Here is a 24,785-nt window from a genome sequence, read left to right as displayed (position 1 = left end):
TATCTTCAGCCTGTCTGGTCTAAGTTTATGCTGTCCAAATATTAGACATAATGAGTAAATATATCCCAGTATTTTCCACAAAACTGTAAGTAGCCATATTTAAGGTATGCACACATGGAAGGTATGTATCCTCATGGAAAATACACAGCATTTACAGTACTAGTGTAGGCGATTTAGGGCTCCTTTACATGACCAGGATTTTGGTGCGTATTCTCCAAGCGATGCATGTCCGCATGATACGCGGTGAATGGAGTCAATGACAGTACATGGACTTCATTGATCATTCACATTAGCATGTAAACCCTGCGTGTGGATCCACGTGTGAAAAAGATTACAGCATGCTCTATCTCAAGTGTGTCACACAGCAAGAGCCCTATTCTTTTCTATGGATAACGTATACATTACGTATGGGCGACGGTACATACGCAACAACTATAAGACAGAGTGGAGAATTAATTAAAAAAGAGACAAAAGTCACATGAGCATATGCGCGAGATACGCAGTCATACGCGCTGAGAGACGACTCTTTGCCAGCCCACACAGTCTGGTAAAAGGCTGCCTGACCCTTGAAGCATTTTACACATATGGTTGTGTGAATGAGCCCTTAAACAAGTTTCCTGCACTTTACTGGTGATTTCCGCACCAAAATCCATTGCAGATTTTCTGCTGCTGTGCGGCTGCACCCTCAGTTATAGGTTGCATTGAGGATAAGGAATGTTTGTCACTGTGTCAGGTCAGCTGACAAGCGCGTTTTGCCAACAGGTAGTTCACGAACGGTTTTGTATGCAGAAGCTACTTATTTCTTAGCATACAGACATTCCCATAATGTACTGCGTTGCACACGCTGCTGTATAATTCCATGTGATCAGGATATGACTGAGATGTAAAAAAAACTATTTATGCCTCTAGTGGGCCAAATCTGTGCTGCAGTCCTGCCATATGTCACTACAAACATAAACCGCATGACAAGTTACTAAAGTGTAACCTACAGAAGACTTACCTTAGCAATCATAGCTGCTTGCTGGGGATAATAAAGGGAGGCCCCAATTCCCATAAAGCCAAGTGGATATATTATTTTCTTTATCCTTGAACCTATTTGTAACAATAATAAGGTTAAAAGGAGTTTTCTTTAATCTGCAGCTTGCATTTGTTAATGCTATTTGCATAGCAAAAGAATTGTCAACAGGGCTGGAAGAAAAGGAATGCTAGCCTAGGGGCCTTTTACATGCCACAATTATCATGCAATGGTTGGGTGGAGTGTTAGGTGCAAACATGTGCAGCAACAGAATGGTCAGTGAGAAAGAATTAGAGTCTTGCTGATTGGATCTTTCATGTGGATCTAAAAATCATTGTTTGTCTGTGGGAAATCCTTTTGTATAAACGGGCATCATAACAACTTGCTAACTAGAAGGCAGTGGCAGAGGGGTTGGCTAAAGGCGCGGTTATGATCCAATGAAGGATTGAAACTACCTAGTTATTGTTCAGCAGAAACACATGTCAAGTGAACGATACGCAATACCATCACTGCTTCACCGCTCATTGCATGCACTCTTCAATATATGTTATAGCGTAAAAGAGGCTTAACCCCTTAAAGGGGTTGTCCTGCGCTGAAACGTTTTGTTTTTTTTTTGCATAGACCCCCGTTCAGCGCAGGACAAATCCAAGGGCTGTGTTCAAATAAAAAAAAAAAATTTTACTTACCCGAATCCCCTTCTCTGCAACTTCTTCCTTCTTTTCCTCCAAGATGGCCGCCGGGATCTTCACCCACGATGCACCGCGGGTCTTCTCCCATGGTGCACCGTGGGCTCTGTGCGGTCCATTGCCGATTCCAGCCTCCTGATTGGCTGGAATCGGCACACGCGATGGGGCGGAGCTACGTGATGACGCATAGAAGGGGGCGGAGCCAGAACGCCGCTTGTGCCCGGACCGACCAGAAGGGAGAAGACCCTTCTGCGCAAGCGCGTCTAATCGGGCGATTAGACGCTGAAATTAGACAGCACCATGGAGACAGCGCAGGGAAGGTGAGTATATAACTTCTGTATGGCACATATTTCATGCACGATGTATATTACAAAGTGCATGTATATGGCCATACAGAAGTGTTTAACTTAACTTGTCATCGCGGGACAACCCCTTTAAAGGACATGGCCCATTTTTTCCCATTTTTGTTTTTTCTTCTTGAATTAAAAAAAAAATCATAACTTTTTTATTAATTCATCAAAGTCGCTGTCTGAGGGCTTGTCTTTTGCGGGACAAGTTGTATTTTTCAATTGTACCATTTAATGTACCATACAACGTATTGTAAGAAATGCTAAAAAATTCTAAGCGAAGCAAAATGGGAAAAAAAAAGTTATGCCATATTTTTTTTTCTTGGCAGGTGTGTGTGTCTTGTTTCTACAGGGTCAATACGATTATGACAATACAAAATTTATATAGTTTATAATTATGTGCCTCCCCTCAGGCTTCAAGGGGAGAGATCTCTGTGAATTATGGTCTCTTGGCAGCCAAGGAGTTACTGGATCATGAGGTTTGGTCTAGTGGGCAATGGGAGAGCGAGCTGGGACACCCCCTACCTGATAGACACTGGTCTAGATCTCTAACCGTGACCCATAAAATCTCTGTGTGGGGCAGACACCAGGATTTGAATGATAAACTCCTGGTGGGATGGTACTATACTCCTGCCTGCCTTGCCAGAATATACCCCAGGCCGTCTGAAAGGTGTTGGAGATGCCAGGAGGAGAGGGGCACGTTTGTACATATTTGATGGACCTGCCCAGAAAAATCGGGTTCGTGGAAGGAGACCGGGACATTGTACAATACTTTGAGGGGGAGTTCAGTAGCATTTACCCCAGAGATCGCCCTTCTCTTACTCCTACCAGGCTCTTATGCAGATAGTAAAGGGGATATCCTACGTTTTTTCATCCTGGCTATGAGAACCGTGATTCCTCGATCATGGAAATCTCAGGTCCCACCCACACGTATTAGTTGGGTGTTAATTATGGACGAGATTAACCATACGGAGGAACTTAGAACTAAGGATGATATTAACTAGGCGGCCTATAATACAACATGGGAGGTCTGGAAAGGACTTTGGGGATCCTCAAGGTGTGATGGGTGGCTTACAGATGGGGTAGTCACAATATAGGGGGAACTAGGAGAGACAGGACTTTGGGAAGCTCTAAATAGCTAAAGGCATTGGAATCAGATTATTAATTAGATCTAGAGATGAGCGAACGTACTCGTCCGAGCTTGATATTCGTGCGAATATTACGGTGTTCGGGATGCTCGTTACTCGTAACGAGTACCACGCGGTGTTCCGGTTACTTTCAGTTTCCTCTCTGAGACGTTAGCGCGCTTTTCTGGCCAATTGAAAGACAGGGAAGGCATTACAACTTCCCCCTGTGACGTTCAAGCCCTATACCACCCCCCTGCTGTGAGTGGCTGGGGCGATCAGATGTCACCCGAGTATAAAAGTCGGCCCCTCCCGCGGCTCGGCTCAGATGCCGTGTGAGTTAGTGAGGGAAAGTGCTGTTCTATTGGAGTTGCTGTAGGGAGAGTGTTTGTAGTCAGTGTAGGCTTCAAGAACCCCAACGGTCCTTCTTAGGGCCACATCTACGTGTGTGCAGGCTGCTTCAGTTAGCAGTGGAAATTTTTATTTTTTTTTCTCAAAATCGGCAGTGCAGAGCGTTGCACCCGGTATTAGGGATAGAAGTGGTGCATAGGCAGGGAGAGTGTTAGGAGTGAGTGTAGCCTTCAAGAACCTCAACGGTCCTTTCTAGGGCCAAATTTAACCATGTGCAGTACTGTGCTGGCTGCTGTTAGCAGTGTTGCATATTTTTTTTTCTTCAAAAAATCGTCTGTGCAGAGCATTGCACCCTCCATTGATACTACAGGGACAGAATTGTGTAGGCAGGGCCACAACACAGTTATTGTTCATTGAATATCCGCAGTGGGGCCCTCCCTTTGCAAAAAAGCAGGGAAAAAAATTACATTTGGCCTGCCTGTGTCAGTCCTAAGGTCTCCGTGTACGTGTGTGCTGCGTGGAGAACGTACAAAAATCAAACGCAACCAGCTACGGTTTACTGCAGGCTTGCGCCATTGTCTTTCCTGACTGGCAAATACCTGCTCTGCCAGAGTTAATAACTGTGCTACACTAAAGTGTCCTAATGCTACGGCTGAAATGTTACGAATTATGGGCTCTGCCTATACCGCTGCTAATGGTATGTCTCTGGGGTGTGGAAACAGAGGCTTCCCAAAGACATGATGGCGGCGAGGCCATTTTCCACCAACGCGGTTACTGTTAAGGTGCATATAACCACGGACACGTGGAGAGGACACGTAGTGCCTCAAAAACATCCCCCTTCTCCTCCAACAGGGAAAACATTCTTGGCAAATGCCTTTGCATTGGTTCATCTGGTGCCAGTCCAAGAATTTCACCTTTACCGACACTACAAGAGAGCCCCCCCACCATCCCCCCGCCACGGCCCACTTAATCCTGGCCACATTCCGAAAACCAACAAAATAAAACCGCGCTACTAGGTCCGCAGTCACCACCACATTACCACCAACGCGGTTACTGTTAAGGTACATATTACCAGTCTGACTGGGGCATGCAGACACCTTGACAGAATGAATAGTGTGTGGCACATAGGTTCCCCATTGCTATGCCCACGTGTGCAGCTCCTGATGGCGGTGGCACAGGATTATATTTCTCATTGCTTCTGTACAGCATTGTGGGCTATCGCCCCGCCCCTTTTAAAGAGGGTCGCTGCCTAGCCGTGCCAACCCCTCTGCAGTGTGTGCCTGCGGTTCCTCCTCATGGCAGACGCACTTCTAAATAGACATGAGGGTGGTGTGGCATGAGGGCAGCTGAAGGCTGCGCAGGACACTTTGGTGTGCGCTGTGGGGGGGAGGGGGGGCGGTTGGTCAGCATGTAACCCAGGAGAAGTGGCAGCGGAGTGTCATCCAGGCAGTGATTGTGCTTTGTTGTAGCTAGTGTGGTGCTTAGCAAAGGTATGCCATGCTAATGAGGGCTTTTCAGAAGTAAAAGTTGTTGGGAGGGGGGGGACCCCACTCTTGCCGCTATTGTGGCTTAATAGTGGGACCTGTGAACTTGAGATGCAGCCCAACACGTAGCCCCTCGCCTGCCCTATCCGTTTCTGTGTCGTTCCCATCACTTTCTTGAATTGCCCAGATTTTCACACATGAAAACCTTAGCGAGCATCAGCGAAATACAAAAATGCTCGGGTCGCCCATTGACTTCAATGGGGTTCGTTATTCGAAACGAACCCTCGAGCATCGCGAAAAGTTCGTTCCGAGTAACGAGCACCCGAGCATTTTGGTGCTCGCTCATCTCTAATTAGATCTAAAACAATGGAGTTTAGGGTGAGCAGTGAGGTCGGCGTCCCCCCCCCCCCCCCCCCCCCCGTTTTTTTTTTCTTCTCTTCTTTCTTTTTTGTCCGGTGTACAAATAAATCATACTGGCTGATAAGGAATTTCTTTTATAAAGGTCTCCCGGTGTTCATTGGGGCCACGATGGGCACCACCCCAGTTCTTTTATGAGGCCGGGTGGGATAACTAGCAGGGGTGAATTGGAACACCAGGAGATCTTGGTTATGAATTGATTTATGTTTTTCAGTTAGAATTAATATTTATCATGCAGGATTTAACCTGTGAGGGGCAAGGATTACTATGTGGTTGTATATGGATATTTTTCCTTTATTGACATTATTGGCTAGTATTGTAAGTATTTATTTATCACGCAAGTCTGTTTAATGTTATTTGTTAAAATTTATTAAAGAAGATATATTTCAAAAACATGTGCAACAACAGAATGATCAGCGATAAATAATTAGATTCTTGCTGATTGGATCTTTCATGTGGATCTAAAAATCATTGTTTGTCTGTGAGAAATCCTTTTGTATAAACGGGCATCATAACAACTTGCTAACTAGAAGGCAGTGGCAGAGGGGTTGGCTAAAGGCGCGGTTATGATCCAATGAAGGATTGTCAAGGATGTCAAGTGAACGATACGCAATACCATCACTGCTTCACCGCTCATTGCATGCACTCTTCAATATATCTTGCAGCGTAAAAGGGCCTTAACCCCTTAATGACATGGCCCTTTTTTTCCCATTTCCGTTTTTTCTTCCCCAATTTCAAAAAATCATAGCTTTTTTATTCATCCATCAACGTCGCTGTCTGAGGGCCGAGTTGTATTTTTCAAATGTACCATAGAATGTTTTGTAAAAAATGCTAAAAAATTCTAAGCGGAGTGAAATGGGAAATAAAAAGTTTTACCATTTTCTTTTTTTTCCTTGGCGGGGGGAGGTGGGGGTGTGTGTCTTGTTTCTACAGTGTGCATATTGCAGTAAACACAACATTATAACTTTATGAGTCAATAAGATTATGACAATACAAAATGTATATGTTTTTTTGCTGTACAACTTTTAAAAAATTGAATCTCTTTTGAAAAAAATATAATTTTTTTTTCTTTTTACCGCCAGCATCTTCTAACAGCTATAACTTCTATATTTTTCAATCAACATCGCTGTATGAGGACTCTGTTTTTGCGGGATGGACTGTAGTTTCTATTGGTATCATATCGGAATACACATGCCTTTTTGATTATTTATTACATTTTTTTCCTGAAGACATGGTGACAAAAAAAGTGCAATTCTGACATGTATTTTTTTTCCTGATGACGTTAACCATGCGGGATAAATAATGCGTTACTTTGATAGATCTGACTTTTACAGACGCAGCGATATCACATATGTTTTTTTTTATTGCGATTTTTCAAAAATTAAAATATGGGAATAGGGTTTTTTTTTTTTTACTTTTACTGAAAGTTTTGTGTTGTTTTTTTTAAATAATTAATTATTCTTTTTAGTACATTTTTTTAGTCCTAAGAGGAGACATGAACTGGCGATCATTTGACTGCTCTTGCAATATAATGTAATATTATACTGCAAAAGCAATCAAACGATCCAGAGCATTACATTACAATACCATAGTAGTACATTATACCATGATCTGACAGGCAGGCTATCAAAGCATGCCACAGGCATGGCTTCACAGGCATATTGCAATGGCAGCCTTAAGAGCCTTTAGAGGGCCCCTGGCTGCCATGGCAACTGAACAGCACCCCGCAATCTCATCCCGGGCGAGGGTGGGGAATCAAGGGGCATATAAAAGTCAGCATTGAGCGTGAACACTCATCGAGACTGTTGCGGGTGTTATCAGCTGTCAAAGACACCCGCCTTATGTAGAGTGGGATTGACTTCCGTTCGTGCTCCATACAAACCTGGAATCTTCATGATGTCATGGAGCGTTAAGAGGTTAAAACTTGCTTAAGGGGGCTGCATACCTTGAAGCAGGGCTTTACCTCTGCACTACCAATGGTAAAGGGGTTTTCCGGTTCAAAGCTAGTCATGACCTATACTCAGGTTAATCAATAGCATATTGGAGGGGTCTGATGCCTGACACTCTCGCCAATCCGCTAATGTGAAGGAGCTGCACCACAGCTCAAGACGTTGTCCACTATGTAGTTCCTGGGTATGATACTGTAGCTCTCTATTGTAGTGAATGGGAGTACCATCACCTATTGTGATTGGCAGATTCTGCATTATCTGTATATACATGTTCCCTTTCTTTGTAATCCTGCCTGTGATAATGATGAAGTGATTTCTGAAACTTAATAGTCGGCTGCAAGAGATTTCCAGCGCTTTTGCATACATTAAGGGTGCGGGCAGACGAGCGTAGGCGTATTTACGTTCGCACGAGCGCAACGTATAATCGCCCGAGCGATCGTTTTTCACCGATCACGACCAGAGCTAGAAAGCGTATTTTCGTTTGTTCCTAGTTTGCAAACGGTCTTTTCGGCGATCGAATATGCGTTGGCGCGTATTTCGGTCGCATATGTTCCGTTTTTTTTCGAATTGCCGTTTTTACGCGCCGTAAAATCGCCCATGTGAACGAATACATTCGAAACCATTGCCTCAGTTGGTCACGTATATACGTTTGGTCGCAAAAACGCGCCGTTTATGCGCTCGTCTGCCCGCACCCTAAGTGTGTGATCATCGCTCCTATGTGTAAGCACAGGAGCGTAATCACTGGGAGAGCTTTCAGGTGCTTAAGCGCATGACATTAACCCCTTAAGGACATGGCCTATTTTGGCATTGAGGACCAAGCGATTTTTGGTATTTTTCCATCTCCATTTTTCAAAAGCCATAACTTTGTTATTTTTCCGTCGACGCGGCCGTATAAGGGCTTGTTTTTTGCGTGGCGAGCTGTAGTTTTTACCGGTGCCACTTTTGGGAACATAGACAATATCGTAAAACTTTTATTATTTTTTTTTATGATAACAGGGAGAGAAAACGCATCAATTCTGACATAGCTTTTTTTTTTACAGTGTTAATCATGCAGCATAAATGACACTAAATTTTTTCTGCGGGTCGGTACGGTTACAACGATACCAAAATTCTTATCTTTTTTTTTAGGTTTTTACACTTTTTTGCAATAAAAAGCCTTTTTTTTTGGAAATCTTTTTTTTTTCTCTATAGCTGCATTCAAAGTCCTGTAACTTTTTTATTTTTCTATGTACGGAGCTCTATGAGGGCTTATTTTTTGCGAGACGAACTGTAGTTTTTATTGGTACTTTTTTGATCACTTTTATTGCATTTTTTCTTCGGCAAAATGCTAAAAATTAGCATTTTGCCTCTGTTTTTTAGCGTTTTTTTTTAAAACGCTTTTTGTTGTACAAAATAAAATGCGTGTTCAACGTATTGTACACGTCATTACGGACGCGCAAAATACCAAATATGTGGGGCTTTAATTTTTTTTTAACCTTTTTTTATGCTAATATTAGACAAATTTTTAACATTTTTTTTTTACATTTTTCTTTTCTTTTTACTACACAATTTGAGTCCCTCTGAGGGACTTACATCACTGTGCCTATGATCGCTGTCATAAGGCATGGCAGAGCTACTGCTCTGCCATGCCTTATCGCTTGTACAGCGATTATAGGCACAGGCAATACAGGACGCCAGTGTCTGGCGTCCTGTTGCCATGGTGACAGGCCGGGCTCTCGCGATGACATCGCGAGTGCCGGCCGGAGACACAGAGGGAGTGCGGTCCCGCTGTAAACTCTTTCCCTGCCGCGATCTACTTAGACCGCGGCAGGGAAGGGGTTAACAGCGGGGGCGCATCTCCGAATCCCCCCCCCGCTGTTGCAGCGGGACGCCGGCTGTGACTGACATCCGGCTCCCGCTGCCGGATAGCGCGATGTCAGTCATGATCTCGCGCTATCCTGATGACGTACCGGTACGTCATTTTGCGCGAAGTACCAGGCTCCCATGACGTGTCGGTACGTCATAGAGCGGGAAGGGGTTAATCCCGTGTAAAAGTACTCTCAGTGATAAAGTGTACAAACAGCAAGAAGTCAGTTTTAAAAATAGATAAAGTAACATAAAAATGTAACAAAAAAAATTTGACAAAAAACAAACAAACAACAAAAAAACGAAACACAATTTAAACAATAGGTAATTTTTGGATGACATTCTCTTGAAGTCTGAATGCACTAACCTCTTGCAAGGAATAATCCAACAATTCCAGCAAAACCAATCAAGCCAAGTCTGGGGTAGAATCCCGGCGGTGCATCTCTTAGTATTTCATATGTCACTGGAACCAAAGAGAGCAAATTAATAGCTTTCTGAGAATTAGTAAATCTTTTTTGCAGAAGAAATATAATAATGAAATGTTTTTTAAATGTGGGAACCTGAAAACTGCCCTAAAGGAATAGCGTACTAATTAGCAATGTTAGAAAAAGCAGTTGTTAGAAGGGAAAGATTAGGGAATCTTCTGCTCAGGGTAGAAGTGGATAAGCGGTGTTATCTTATATGTAGTACAGTCAAACCTCTCCGAAAGACCGCCTCTTTGAGAAGATCACCGCCTTACGTAGACCAGATTGCATGCGACAGATTTTCTATTCTGACTTAAAGAATTGTCAGTATGCATGCTATAAGAAGATTGCTCCTAAGAGTGCAATAGTGGGTGGTTGTCTCAAGGAGGTTTCACGATGTTAGGATTAAAAGGGTTGTCCACTGTGGACAGCCCCTACTTGTTACAAGTGTCCCTTGACAAGCAGTTGACCCTAAAGTGTCCCCCTGCTGGGATTCCCAGCAATCCACCGTAACTTGTCAGGAAACATGGAAAAACAGTGTCCAATTTCCATGCAGCGCCAATGGTTTATCAGCGTAATGCAGGGCAGGACATCCAGAGCGAGAGACGTTCTTTGTAACCACTCTCCCCTGTGGCCAAGGGATAGGGATTTTAAACAGATGAGCCCTCTATTAACTCAGAATTCCCTAACAAGATATATGAAAATGGGTTTTCTAAAGCAAACAACCACTTTAAATGGTGCAAAATTTATTATGCAATTTAAGTTCCTTTTACATTTATCTTGACATTTTGGAAGTGTCTAGACAGGAGGCATAAAATAGGTCAACTTTATTAGTCATGCTGCTTTCCTCAGCACAAAATGTTTGTAGTTTATGTACAGCTGCCATGAGGTGATGTAAGGAAGAGAAATCTAACAGGACTAGAACCACAGGTGCCATTTTTGATCAAATCTGACTAAATATACTTGATTTTCAAGGACTTCAATACATGCATTCCCCCACACTATTGATAAATCTCCCCTGTAGGGCTTTCATGTTTGTACCTTTGGAGTGTTCTACGGCGGTCTCCACTTTAGGCTTGACCTTTTCATACACATTCTACAACAATTAAAGAAAACAGTTATAAAAATATGCTAAAAAGAAGAATTTGGTGCTACATCAATCAAAATATGAAGCGAGAAAAAAAAAAATTGTGCTTAAAAGGTCAGCAATTTCTACTGGACAGCATTAGGTAACACATTTACCACCAATGCAACACCGATGTGAATAAAACAAAGAATTAAGCAGCCCAAATTCCCATACCAGAATTCATTTAATTGTTTACTTTCTTCACAATCTCATCCCTTTTCTTCATAATTTCAAATGATAAATACTCTGAATATATTCGACACTTATTAAGCTCTTCTAACATCTTAATTAGAGGGAACCTGTCATAGTGAACGTGCAACCTGAGGTGCCAGCAGCAGGTTATAGAGCAGGATGAGCTCAGCCGATGGATATGTAGTTTTGTTGAGAAACATTCAGTCAGTATAAGGCCGAATGCCTACGGCCGGGTGGGATCCCATAGAGGAATCAGACCATGCGCCGGGCCGGTGACCCCCCCCCCCACATGTACCTGTCCGGATTGGTCTTCTGTGTGCTGCGGATGTGCTGGCCAACGCCGGCGCACATGCGCAGAGTAGAGAATACTGTGCCATCGCACCAGCGACAATGCAGAACTGCAGCGATTCCGAAATTGACATTTTGGGAATCGCCACAGGTCGGACTGCTTCCACTGACTGTAATGGAAGCCATCCGTGCGAGTCCCGCACGAAAAAAAAGAGTATGCTGCGACTCTTCCTTCACGAGCAGAAATCGCCAGTTATTTCCACTCTTGTGCATGAACGCCCGCCGCGGATTCCGCAGCAAAAATCCACCCGTGTGCATTGGGCCTTACTTGGATTTTTTTCATTTAACTTTCTGCTGATTCTGGAATTACGAGTCCAGTGGGCGGTCCTATTTAGTGACTGACAGGTATTTCTCTATGCAGTCATATAGGGAAGGCTGCCAATCACCAACAGGATAGCACACTGGACTTGTAAGCATACAAAAAGCAGGGATTTCAATCAGTAAGTTACACATTGGAATTGTTTCTCACAAACCAGTCATGTGCTCAATTCAACTTGCTCTATAACATCATTGCGGTAGATTAAAACAGCATTTTTATGGTTACAGGTTGCTTTTAAAGGCCCTCTTACACACAAGTATTATCGCTCCAAATTAGTTCAAATGACTGAAACTGAGCGATAATCGTTACATGTAAACGCGGGCAGTCGTGCACCACTTCTTCACTTGTTGCTTACTACTGTTTAATACTGTTAGCCTGCATGAAAGTAGTCGTCAGGTCCTTTAAAATACTTTCCATTTGAATGGAATTCCTGCAGTATTTTGATTGGCTGGAGGGGGAAGTGTTTGTTTGCCTTTCAGTAGACAATGGAATCTGCTGGCCAGATAATCCCTTGCATAAACACACGCCCAGCTGAGCAAACAAATAATACTGAGTTTACTTTAGCTAATGAGGAAATGGAGATGATTAAAAGCCATTATCTGTACGTGTAATTTTATGCAAAAATGTCGTCAGTTCGTATAGTCGAGCAGTCGTTTTAGCGATAATGATTGCGTGTAAAAGGGCCTTAAGTCAATGACGTGATTATTTTCTATACCAGACACTAGAGGACAAGCTTTAAACAACAGATGTCACTATCTAACCTTCTCAATACAGTACTGTATATAGTCTTCTACAATTAGATTTCATGTTTTTTTCTCAAATATATTCCTCTACTTTCCTTACATAAATTATATTATTTATGTTTTTATCTGAGCTAGCAAAGGAAAATTTTTATGGATTTCGAGATACATATAAAAATAGGTTGGTACTCTTAGGAATAGAGCGCTGTTTTTTCCATCCAAATGAAGGACACCTTGCCTGAATGACAATACAGTTGGGAACAGCCCAAGGGTTTTCACAAGTGAAAGTGAGAAAAATGCAGCTCACTCATGCAGCCTGGTAATACAGGCAGATGCATCCTTGTCTCGTTCACTTACTAAATCGTTCAGAGTCATCACAGTCACTGAATTAGTGAATGAGAACTACCAAATGATCAGTATTTAAACTGAACGATTAGTGAAAGAGCCAACGATGATTTGTATGCTTTCATGCAATGAACAATAAGTGAATGCATTATCATTCAATCAGTGGTCTGTGCGATATCGCTGCGTTTTCTCGTAGCGATATCCCGATTTTGTGTCGCTACAAAGAAAAACTACAAAAAAAAAATTAATACATCAGCTAACACAGCCACTGTTCACTCCACCGTGTCTTCTCTGCAGGTCCCAAGGACTTGATTGTAGTATTCTCTCAGCCCTTCCTGGTCAGGGATTCAAATTCCCTGTCTCCAGGAAAAGCTGGCTGTGATTGGTTCTCGAGTGCCGCACCTCAGCCAATCAGAGCCAGCGCTCGATGAACCAATCACAGCCATTCAATGAATGGCTGTGATTGGTTCATCACGGCCACTCAAAGACATTCGTGGCAGAGTGAACAGGGCTGTTAGAGCTCCGGCACACTGGCGAGAGCAATATCTGGCCGTGATTCATGGCCCGATATCATCCTTGCAATGCTTCTGAAAAGCCCTGGATGCGAGGCGTTTTCACAGGGAAACAGCCTTGCATCACAGCGGGGCTGAAGGAATCTCCTGCCATGGCTGTCACAGGAAGCCACCATACACATTAGTCAAGTGGCCACCATACACATTAGATGATTGGCAGGTTCAGCCTATTGAAATCTAATATGCATGGCCAGCCTTAGGGTTAAAATATCACACAGATTACCAGTGGATTATTTTAGATCATTGCTGTGTTTCTTTTGTATGTGGCAAGGATTCAAATATTTAATTAAACCATGAAAAAAGGGCAGATTATATGAAATACTGTGCAATAAACCACAAAGGCCAAGTTTTAATGAGGCCTTTGTTTGGCTACAACTTGTCCCAGGACACAATAATACTCCAGTGAATACTCCGTCTCCCGCTGTTTTGAACACTTGTTTATTACAAATCTTCACTGTACCAGTTGCAACACAAAATATGTAATGCAGTAAAATTCCTTTAATTTTGCATATGATAATCCATTAATCTCACAGCTGAGACCCCCCACTGAGCCCGAGAATGGGGCTCCTGTGTCCCTCCTTTTGTTATCATTCTGGGGTCACTACTCCCACTGGCAGTGATGTCAAAATGAATGGAGCAGCACCGAGCATGTGTGGGGGTTGCAGTGAGGAGGAGGGAAACAGAGCCCTATTCTTGGGATCGGTGGGTATCTAAATTGTGGGACCCTCACTAATCAGACTTTTTTTTAACCTATTCTGTGGACAGGTGGTGGGTGACTAAAGGCTGATTTACATGCAATGATTATTGCTCTAAATTTGTCCAAATGACGGCTTTTGAGCGATAGCTGTTGTGTGTAAATGTGTGCCCATCATGCACTTACTGTGGACTCTTCGTCCATCGCTGAGTTCAGCTCAGCATAAAAGCTGTCATCCCTGATAGGAGGGTCGGCATGCTGTGTTCTCTGCGGGCAGGGCTGATAGCATTGTATGCATCCTGCTGCCCCTTGGCAGAACAAAAGAGAAATATTTAGAGAACAGATCACCAGCTATTCTCTAAATGCATGCAAATGAAGCTAGTTAGCTACTAATGGGTTGATTAACCCATTAGTACCTAATGCAAAATGATCGCTCAAAACGGTCAGTTTCTGAAAAATTTTGAGCGATCATCTTTGCATGTAAATGGACCATTAGTCTGGTTCACTTACTCTGGTTCTTACTTTCTGCATACACAGCCTTTTTGCCCCACGGTTTGGTTTAGATTGCCAAACTGCTTAGTTGTCTATGCTAATCTGCCTGGCACAAATAGTAGAAACAAACGGAAACCCTGCTTGCAGCTTTAGTCGTTTTAGTTATGATAATCTATGGTTCTGGATGTCATTTTCGGAGATCCAGACAGAACCCTGGGACAGTAAGGCAGGGCACATAAAGAAACGTTGTGTGATCCAACCCTTACCTCACCTCTCTCTTTTGGTTCTAGTCCTACAAAATGATCTCATGGTAGTTAGTAACAAATCTTAAGGCCCATTTACACGCAAGGATTTTCGCTCAAAATTCGTTCAAATGACCGAAAATGTGAATGTGAACGCGGGCGTCGTGCACTTTTTGTTTGAATGATGATTTCAAGGTGAACTTAAAATCCATTGTTCAGCTACTGGAGATAAAGCAAACACATTTATATCTCAGTAGACCGCAGGGGAGCCGGCAGATAACATTGTAACCTGCTGGCAGCCACAACAGGAACAATGCAGCTGTGTGCACAGCTGGGAGTGTAATTAATCACATGCTGGCCTCTGCAAACAGTTGTTAAAGGCCCCTTTACATGCAAATGAATATGATAAAGTGTTAATGGACAATAACACTTTATGTAAAAAGATCGCTAAATCAGTCATTTGAAAGATTATCTTTGCGTGTACTAAGTAAAAACAACCTTAGAGGGATAGGAGGAGTGCACTACCAAGATGGAAACAGTTACCATCATAGCAAGTACAATACTAAAGACACATCTGCACGGATATTTTTGACAGTGCCATATTCTTTAAATGTAATAAAAAATGAAAATAAAAAAAAAAGTCTCTAAATGTGCAGTGGCTTAGATGGAAAATGCAGTTGTAGGTGCTGCCAGCCTGGTACAGCTGGTGGACCAAAGGTTGTGTTAGCGTCAAGACATAGAGCAGAAAAAGAAGATACTAGGGCCTTGGTCAGTCGTGATATATAACCAGCAGGTAACATGTTTGAAGACTTAAAACCTCTTCAGACAGCTAGACAGAAGTACTAAACATGTGACATTACAAAAAAGTGATAGATGATTAAAAGCACCCTTCACTTATGGTTATTGGGGGGTTTGGTCTAGAAATTGACTGCGTTCTTTTTTTTTCCCTATTCACTCGAATAGTGTAGATTTTGAGAAGCACTATGAAGTGAGTATATATTTTCTCCTTTTTTTCTATTGTATGCTGTAAAAACTGGAAATACAAAAAATATAATAAAAAAAGAATACTAGATATCCTGGTATCAAATTAACTGATCCTGTATTACAAGGATTTTTTTTACATACTCATTTACCATTAAATGCCCCTTCAAGCGGTAGGATCAGTTCTTTGCACTGGAATCTGATGTGAGGGACCTAAATAGCTTCTGAATTTGTGATAACAGTAGGATTCTTCCTGTGTCTTTAAATCACTTTAAAAAACACAAATGTTCTTGTTTTGTGCAAGTTGTTCATTAAACCCTGAAAATATTCAGAGCAGGTCATGCAAATATTAGTTTGGGCAAAAGGAAAGCCTGAGAGAACTCATGTGAAAGGAGTGCGGCTGCTTTGTAACCATGGCAGAAGAAGCTTACTGTCTGCAGGAATTAAGCCTTTGTAAATTTAAAAAAGCCAAGAAGGTTACGTCATAATATGGTGTACCCTAGCAAGCAGTTTATTGCTGCCTGATAAAGAATCCATTATACAGGTGACTGAATTGTGAGATTAGTACCAATAGAACTAAAAACTTAAAGAGGAACGGTCATGGTTTAAGCTCCGCAAGGCAGGCTATACAGCCCCGTAGCTACAGCCCTGCTGACTCTATTGCCATTTTTAGTTTTTTTCTCATGTTCGCCTCCATTCATCCATGTTGGCTCTTCTCAGACCCGACTCCAGATGCTGTGAATTTGTCAAGTGGGCCGTCCCTACTGCTCACTGTAAATACGAAGTTACTCATTGACAGTGAACAGCACAACACTAGGAGCCAGAACTAAGCCTGGATGAATGGAGGAGAGTATGAAAAAACTAAAAGGTAGGGATAGGGTCAATGGGGCTGCAGCTGAAGTGCCATGCAGCCAGTCCCACTGAATTTACACCATGACAGGTCCTCTCTAAATGGGTTGTCCAGCTTTGAACTACTAATGACCTATCCTCAAGATAGGTCATGAAGGTGACTGGCGGGGTTCAACCACTCAGGACCCCTGGCAATCAATTGTTCACAGGGCTACTGTCACTATATATGGAGCTGGAAGCAGATAGCTTCCTCAAAATAGGCTGCAACATGTTGAAGAGATGAGATTGTGAGCCCTAATGAGTAAATGGCCTGATGTGATTAAATATAACGTGTCCAATACTGTGGAATACAGTATATTTGTAACAGATGACGTCTTTATTTCTCTTTTTTAATATTTAACAGGATATGGGCTCCCTATTCCGTACCTTAACCATTCCAATAGAGCTGACAGCCACATTTGCAGTGCAGAGTGCAGTCAATGAGTAGCTAGAATTCAAAGTTATACGCAGTGACACGTACAATTTAGTTGTAAAGATTACAAGTTACGTGGATAAAATGCATGACATGTCCGGCAATTGTGGTGTAAAATCTACAGACCTCACTATAATGAAAGCCTTATAAGATCATATATTTGTATGATATGTCATTTATGTTGATTCGGGATGGATAATTGTGCGTTTAGTTGCCTGTATGGATGTATTATACCTTATCAGTTTGTAAAATATTCATCATTCACACTCGATACAAAGTAAAGGCAAAACAAATCAAGTTATTTTCTTGTGTTTTCTGCAGAGTATTGCTGAATGCATAAAAAATGGCAACAAAATTAAGACTTTTGCATATTTTGGTCACAGTGCAAGGTGTCATTAGTGGCAACGAGTCTGCTGCACAAAAGAGCACGATACTGTATGTTGTGGCTGCTGCTGGAGGCTGGCAAAGCTTGGCTGATGGCTGTATGTTGTTGCTAGCCTCTGCCCTCCTGTGACTGCGCTTGGAAGCTATTATACAATGGAGGTACTGGGATATCTTTGCACCAATATGGCTTTGGAAGCTAACTGGCCTCATGGCTTAGAGTGTTTAGGCAGCAGTATGCAGTCTTAAGCTCTCACTCACGACCTGAAGGTTGCGAGTTTAGGTAATCAGCTCAAGATTGATTCAGCCTTCCATCCTTCCGAGGTCGGTAAAATGAGTACCCATCTTGCTGGGGGTAATAAATAAGTAACCTGAAAGCGCTGCGGAATATGTTGGTGCTATACAAATAACAAGTCATCAGTCATCGCTGGAACATCAGTGGGCACAGGAGTTTGGACATGGAACTCTCAGTACATTTATTCAGAAAGTAGGACACCAAAGAGCTTTTTGTCATATAGTTTTAGATGATAGACTGTGCCGATCCAGTGTAGAGTTTTTCTTTGTTTTTTATTTAATATTTAACAAAAGGTTACGTCCCTTTGCTTAGTTGAGGAAATTTTATTAGGCCAAGATGGAAATTGTGCTTTAATGGTAAAACCCCTAAGTGCATTTACAAGTTGTGGAAAAAACGCAGCACAACTGTTTAGTATCAAAGTGCATGAAATTAAGGCAAATCCTGTTCACATGTAGAGGGGGAAAAACACCTCAGATTTTCTGCTGTAACTGCACTGTAACTCTAACCTAAGGTTTTGCTGCAGAAATTACTCCACAAAACGGCAGCATTTCTGCAGCTTACATTTCATACAACATACATTTTTATACACTAATTCTTATATTTCACTTATTGCGCCAAACCTCAGAATCTGACGCCGTAAGTGGGTGAACATTCTTACAGTGGCATGTGGGACAGTACCTGGTACCACTTAGTATACGGTGCAGTAGATGTTCTCAGCCATGAAATACCCTCCTCCAACTCCGTTTTCTTGTCTTCAACATATCTGGCTACTGGGACTGGACTGGAATACAGAGAAAGCTGCAAATAATGAAGAGTATAAAAGATTAAAAATCTATCTAAAAATCTTAAACATAACAAACACAAGTGTTATGTCCTTCCCATCTCTTGGTTGAGCTTGAAGGACAAGTTTTTTTTCAACTGTACTAACTCTGCAGATAAGCCCATGGCTGCTGATTAGCACAGGACCCTGAAAAGCTTAAAGAATAGGTCATAAGTGTTTGAAGAGAAGTGGAGTCCCTGCAGTTGGACCCCATGATCACGTACGAGAATGTCGGTTTTGTGTCCTCCCATATGGTGGTCGAACACTGATGAGTATTGTACTTGGCTGATGCTGTCCCACAAAGTTGAATGGAGCGGCTGAGTGATTGCTCGACTACCACTCCATTTTTACGGGTGGCAGGGGACACGGGACTCCCATTCTCATGATCGGTGGGGATCCCAGTGGACACTTATTCACTATCCGGTCACTGTACTAGGATTACTCCTGGGGAAGTGACCTGGGCTTTTACTGCAGCTAGGGGGCTGCTCACATCATGTTTCTAATGTATGTTTAGTGTATAAGGTAAGTGTATGTGAAAAAACATGTACTTAATTTTAAGCAAATAAGTACATATTTCAGTGTATAAGTTAAATGTATAGCCTTAAATTTCCATACGTTTGTGTCTGTTTTTGCATAAAGAAGTACACGTTTTTTACTGTAAAATCTTTCTAGCACATAAACTTTGTGGTTGAACCCTTTTTAACATTTATTTCAGGCAAAAACATACATTAAAAGTATGAAAAAGCATAATGTAAAAAAATGTATAACTATTTGTAGGACAGACAAGCGGTTTTTTTCACAACAGGAAAAAAACAGACCCAAAAGAAAGAGAGGTCAAGCTTAGTCAAAGATATGCAGTTTTGACCAATTGTAGTCTATGGATGCATCACACAGTACGTTAACATTACAACATGCTTGACGGATGGCTAAAACGTGAAGAGAACAGCCCAAATCCAGATCCCTCAAAAAGGGGTTAAAGAGTAAAAACCATGGGGCCCTTTAGTGGCTATCAGGAGTAGCCCAAAGTCAAATCAGTCAGTGGCACAGGAGGTCCTCATCCGCTGTGTGACAGAATGTATCTAGTCTTCCACTTGTCCACATGTGACTTGGACCAAGGCCTTAGTTCTAAGACTGTGGAAAAAAAGCAGCAAAACTGGCCCGTTAGTACAACCATAAAAATAATACTAAATCAAATGGAAACTGCCTCAAACTTCTGAACATTGCAGATGCCGTCCTTGTTGGAAATTAAGTAAATAAACGTGGTGAATACAATTTTGAACTATTTTAATACTTTTCTTTAAAGGGGTTGTCTGGTTGTAAACTATTGATGGCTTATCCTTAGGATAGGCTATCAATAGTAGGTCAGCGGGTGACCGCCATCCAGGACCCTCAGCAATAAGCTGTTCTCTGTTGTAGTGTGCTCGAGCAACGAGCCAATTTCTGCTGGAAGCAAACAGCTCTGTTCTCGCTGCAGTGGCCAGGCTTAGTATTGCAGCCAAGGTTTTTATTGCAATGAATAGGAACATGGCTTGCAATATTGACCACTGCAGAGTGAACAGAGCTGTCTGCTTCCTGTGAACATCAGCTCAGTGCATGAGTGCAACAGTCTGGAAAACAGCTGATTGGCAGGGGTACCAGGTGGGAGATCTCCACCGATCTACTACCGATAGCCCACCTGAACGACAGGAAGTTTAAAAACGGACAACCGCTTTTAAAACAGCCATATTGACAATCGACAGATTGCCGTAAGTCAAGCTTCTGTAACCCTTGCTAATTAGATGTTATTGATGGGCTATGGCCAAATAAATGTGTTTCCTGTGAAGGTTGTGGAAATTTCTTAATTAGATGATTCGTTTAGTGCTAGTTACTTCTCAATAAGAAAATTGACAGAACATGTGGTTTGACAAGGGATGCCAGATACTGTTCATACTTTCCAAGCAGGAAAAGAACACAAAGGAGCTCAGGGCATAATGGCACTCGTTACGGTCGCAGTTATACCTGTAGTGTGTTAAATTCCAACTGACTACCTACCTGCCAGCTAGTTTTTTTTTGTGGAGGAGGACAATCATGTCTCTGTACAGCAACTCTTCCTACACAAGCGGTTGTAAATATTCACTATTTACAATGTAATTGCCGGGAACATATTTTCAACAGAAACAAGTGTTTCAAGTTGTGCACTGCATTTTTTTGTGTTTTCATGTAGTTATCCTTTACCTCTTCCACCTTTAGGAGTGTCTCTGGAGGCGCCTTTGTTTCACTGGCGGCATGTACACGAAGAGTGGCGAAGCTCAGGCTAGCAGGAACCGCCACAAATTTCACCGCCTGATAAAGAAAGAGCTTGATAAGTACATACAGGAATAACACCTAAGAACATGAAGGATAAATAGTACACTAAATTCAAAGCACAACAGAATGTGTCAAGTTGATTGTTATTAACAAAAGGCTACAAAATATCAAGCAGGCCACAGTCACACCTGCTTTCAACTTCTGGTATAATTTCCAGCTTAGTCCTATGGGACTCCTCATGCAATACCAGTCACAGCCACTACGCAATGTACAGAGCTGTCTGCGTCCGGAAGAAAAACAGCTCCATACACACAGGCATCTGATTGCCAGGGATCCCAAGTGGCGGACTTCTACTGATCTGCTATTGATGACCTGATATCCTGAGGACATGTCTTCAATAGCTAGAAAGGGAAGAACCCCTTTAATACAGCATGTCCATATATGTGAAAAAAAAATATTATAAGTATATAAGCAAGAGGCTTCTTTTAGGAACCAAAGAGGATGTGTACTTATTGGCCCCAGACATTTTCAAGGTGCACCAGTTCCTTCAGCTATAAAAACCCAATACAATCCAACACTAGGAGACTGCAGGAGATAGCAGAGTGCTTTACTCGGCTACCGCAGTCAGCCCCATAGACTTTGAGTGGAATAGCAATGCACATGGTCATTCGCTGCTCCATTTCAACAGGGTTCACGGGATCCCTGTTCTTGTGATCAACTAAAAACTGTGCAATGCGATATTATCTAGGAATACATTTACTTATGTTTCACTTAATTTTTTTTTCTCTGTAGAGAAGTGTTTAATTACTGTGTATCAGGGAGGAACACTTTGTGCATAGTGGAATTTTTCTCTATATAAACCCACTCCCTGTATTACAGCCAAAGTGCCCCCAATAAAGAGGTTTTCCATCATCCCATTCCTACAGTTCCTTGCCAGACTTTGTTTACAATGCTGCAGCAATGACTTTTTGTCTTGACAGCCGGTCACTAGTAGGGGTGGTGAGGTGTTGATCTACCTGCCTTCATTAGATTCAATCTTTTGTGTTAATAGTTTTGTAGATAGAAGTAATAATGAAGAATGTTGGCCAGAAGAAACAAAAACCTCAAAAAAAAATCAGCTCAAAAATTTTGATTTTTTTTTTCCCCTTATACTTATGTTCTGTTCATATTGGGTTCAAGGTTTTCATTACAACTGAGCCACCATGGTTCTAATTCCTTTTTCCTTCTTCTTCCTCCTACTCCAGAGGAGGAAGAGGAGAGGGAGGAGAAGGAGATATTCTAATCATTCTCCTCTGGAGGAGAAGGAAGGAGTATAAAGCAATGAGAAGCATAGTTGCTTAGTCATTAGCATTGTTGCCTTGCAGCACTCGTGTCTTAATGCCCATTTAGACACAATGATTATCGCTCAAAAGCCGTCTTTTGAGCGATAATCGTTGTGTTTAACTGTAATGAAATCGTGCAGTTTTCGTTAAAGGGGTTGTCCCGCGAAACAAAGTGGGTCTATACACTTCTGTATGGCCATATTAATGCACTTTGTAATGTACATCGTGCATTAATTATGAGCCATACAGAAGTTATTCACTTACCTGTTCCGTTGCTGGCGTCCCCGTCTCCATGGTGCCGTCTAATCTTCAGCGTCTAATTGCCCGATTAGACGTGCTTGCGCAGTCCGGTCTTCTCCTTTGCTGAATGGGGCCGCTCGTGCCGGAGAGCGGCTCCTCGTAGCTCCGCCCCGTCACGTGTGCCGATTCCAGCCAATCAGGAGGCTGGAATCGGCAATGGACCGCACAGAAGCCCTGCGGTCCACCGAGGGTGAAGATCCCGGCGGCCATCTTCACAAGGTAAGTATGAAGACGCCGGACCGCGGGGATTCGGGTAAGTACTATCTGGTTTTTTTTTTTAATCCCTGCATCGGGTTTGTCTCGCGCCGAACGGGGGGGCTATTGAAAAAAACAAAACCCGTTTCGGCGCGGGACAACCCCTTTAAGCAGTCGCCGATCGCTGATTTTTCAGTGTGCTGAAAGAGAATGATGAGCCTTATCAGGGGTTCACAGCAGGATACAGCTGTTACTATTGTTTCAGCTGTATCCCGCTTCCTGAACACAGGTGGGTATGAAGAACACAGCGGTCCAGCTGTGTTCTTTATATCCGGCTCAGAGCGCTCAGCTGTATAACAGCCGGGCGCTCTGAGCAGAGAACAGCTGGATGCAAAAGACAAGCGACCCCAACGTTTGAGCGATCACCTTGTGCTGTAAATGCACACAACGATTATCGCTCTAAAGTCGCTTGAAAGACGTTTTTTAAGCGATAATCGTTGTGTCTAAATGGGCCTTTAGGTTCAAATCTGACCAAAGACATCATCTGCATTGTATGTTCTCTTGTGCTTGTTGTCCTCCTCCTCCTCTGGAGAGGGAAGAATAAGCATGGTGGCTGAGTCATTAGCACTGTTTCCTTGCAGTCCACGAGTTCCGGGCTCAAATCTGTCCAAGGGCAACATCTGTATGAAGTCCATGTAGATGTTGTCCTTGGTGAAATAAGCCACATGCATTGAAGAGGTGCCACCGATAATCATGCAGGTGTCCTAAGGGGAGCACAAAAACCTCCGGGGGTGCAGAACGGCAACAACCCACTGTTGCACAGGTTCAGTTCGCTCATCTCTATCAGGCTGCACAAGAAACTGATCAGTTTCCAATGCTATGAAAAGAAAGCATTCTAGCCAGTTTTTTGATTAATCCGTTTTATAAATGCGCCAAAGATACAGAAGGGATGCCTTCTTTCAGTTTCACTTCTGTTTAGCCGATTTCCATTTTAAGTAAAACTGAATCAGTAAAAAAACCTCAAACCAAAAACCCGCTAGTATGAACATAGCCTTACTGAGGCCACTCCCACACATGGTGGCAGTAAAATGATGCGATTTTGATCACAGTGCAACGTTTATTGGCGTTTTCAAATGCAGTTTACTGACAGCGCTTTTTAACACACCCCATCAAAGGGTGATGAAGTGCTTTAAAAAGTGTGAAAACGCACCAAAATAGAGCAGCCACTCAAAAATGGCAGTGTTATAAAACGTGCATTTAAGTGCAGGTCTGCAAGGTCCCATTGAGATCAATAGGAGCGTTGTACCACAATTACCGCAGCGTTCAAAATCCAGCGGTAAAAAGCACACGTGTGAGAGTGACCCAACTATCAGGTTTTATTGGTTTATGGCTTTTCACTGATATTGCTTACAGTCACGCTTTTTTTAAGCAAATGTCTATTTCCATCCTGAAAAATGATGTATAGAGTCATATTTTATACTTTATACTACATCAAATAGAATTCTTCAAGGGCACAGCTGCAAATGGAAATAATTCCCCATGTCTGCGGGCTCAGCGCTATGTGTGGGAGTTCTTGGCAACCACGTGAAAGGCTGCAGTGAATGAAACAAGTTTTTCTTTTTGCATGGTTTGCGGTGTAAGGAAAATGATGGCAACTGACAAATATAAATGGTTCTTATTTCCAGCAAAAATGTGCATCCGAAGTGCTATTCAGCAATCCTACTTGTCCTTACAGGATTCTTGTTGCTATTGCAACATCCTAGCTTATTTTTCATCCTCTGGTGACATATGGCCATACAAAGAAGTAGAGAACCATAGGCAGCCTCCAAACTGTAAGGCCGCCTGCACACGAATGGGTCGGATTCTGCAGCGGAATCCGCCCCTGTGCCCGGCTGGCTCTGGGCGCAGCTGTTTTACCTCTTCTTTATCTGTACTGCGGATGGCTGCAGCAAGCAGTCATCAGACACGTGCGGTACAGAGTTTTTTAAAATGTTTGTTTTTCCTAGACGATCACGCGGAATCCACAACCCTTCCGCAATGTCAATTGTGAAAGGACCGCGGGTCGGACGCCTGATTTTGCGGGACAATCCTTGTAAATGAAGGACAGGACAGAACGTAATGCTTTATATCCA

General features: G+C 42.6%; 1 protein-coding gene across 3 annotated transcripts in view; it reads right to left on the bottom strand.

The window, feature by feature from the left end:
* APOO (apolipoprotein O) overlaps positions 1–24,785 on the bottom strand; it is a 59,668-nt gene that overhangs the window by 21,754 nt on the left and 13,129 nt on the right. For all 3 annotated transcript variants that reach the window (XM_066599807.1, XM_066599810.1, XM_066599808.1), the window contains exons 2-6: positions 20,765–20,872; positions 18,409–18,528; positions 10,724–10,778; positions 9,586–9,681; positions 1,001–1,092 (exon numbers count right to left, since the gene is read on the bottom strand). In XM_066599807.1, the coding sequence (XP_066455904.1) occupies positions 1,001–1,092; positions 9,586–9,681; positions 10,724–10,778; positions 18,409–18,528; positions 20,765–20,872 (471 nt within the window). The remainder of the gene's footprint in view (positions 1–1,000; positions 1,093–9,585; positions 9,682–10,723; positions 10,779–18,408; positions 18,529–20,764; positions 20,873–24,785) is intronic.

This window comes from Eleutherodactylus coqui, chromosome 4 (genome assembly GCF_035609145.1).
Source record: "Eleutherodactylus coqui strain aEleCoq1 chromosome 4, aEleCoq1.hap1, whole genome shotgun sequence".
Taxonomy (NCBI): domain Eukaryota; kingdom Metazoa; phylum Chordata; class Amphibia; order Anura; family Eleutherodactylidae; genus Eleutherodactylus; species Eleutherodactylus coqui.
Note: the sequence above shows the minus strand (reverse complement) of the source record. Positions and strands in the feature narration are given on the sequence as shown.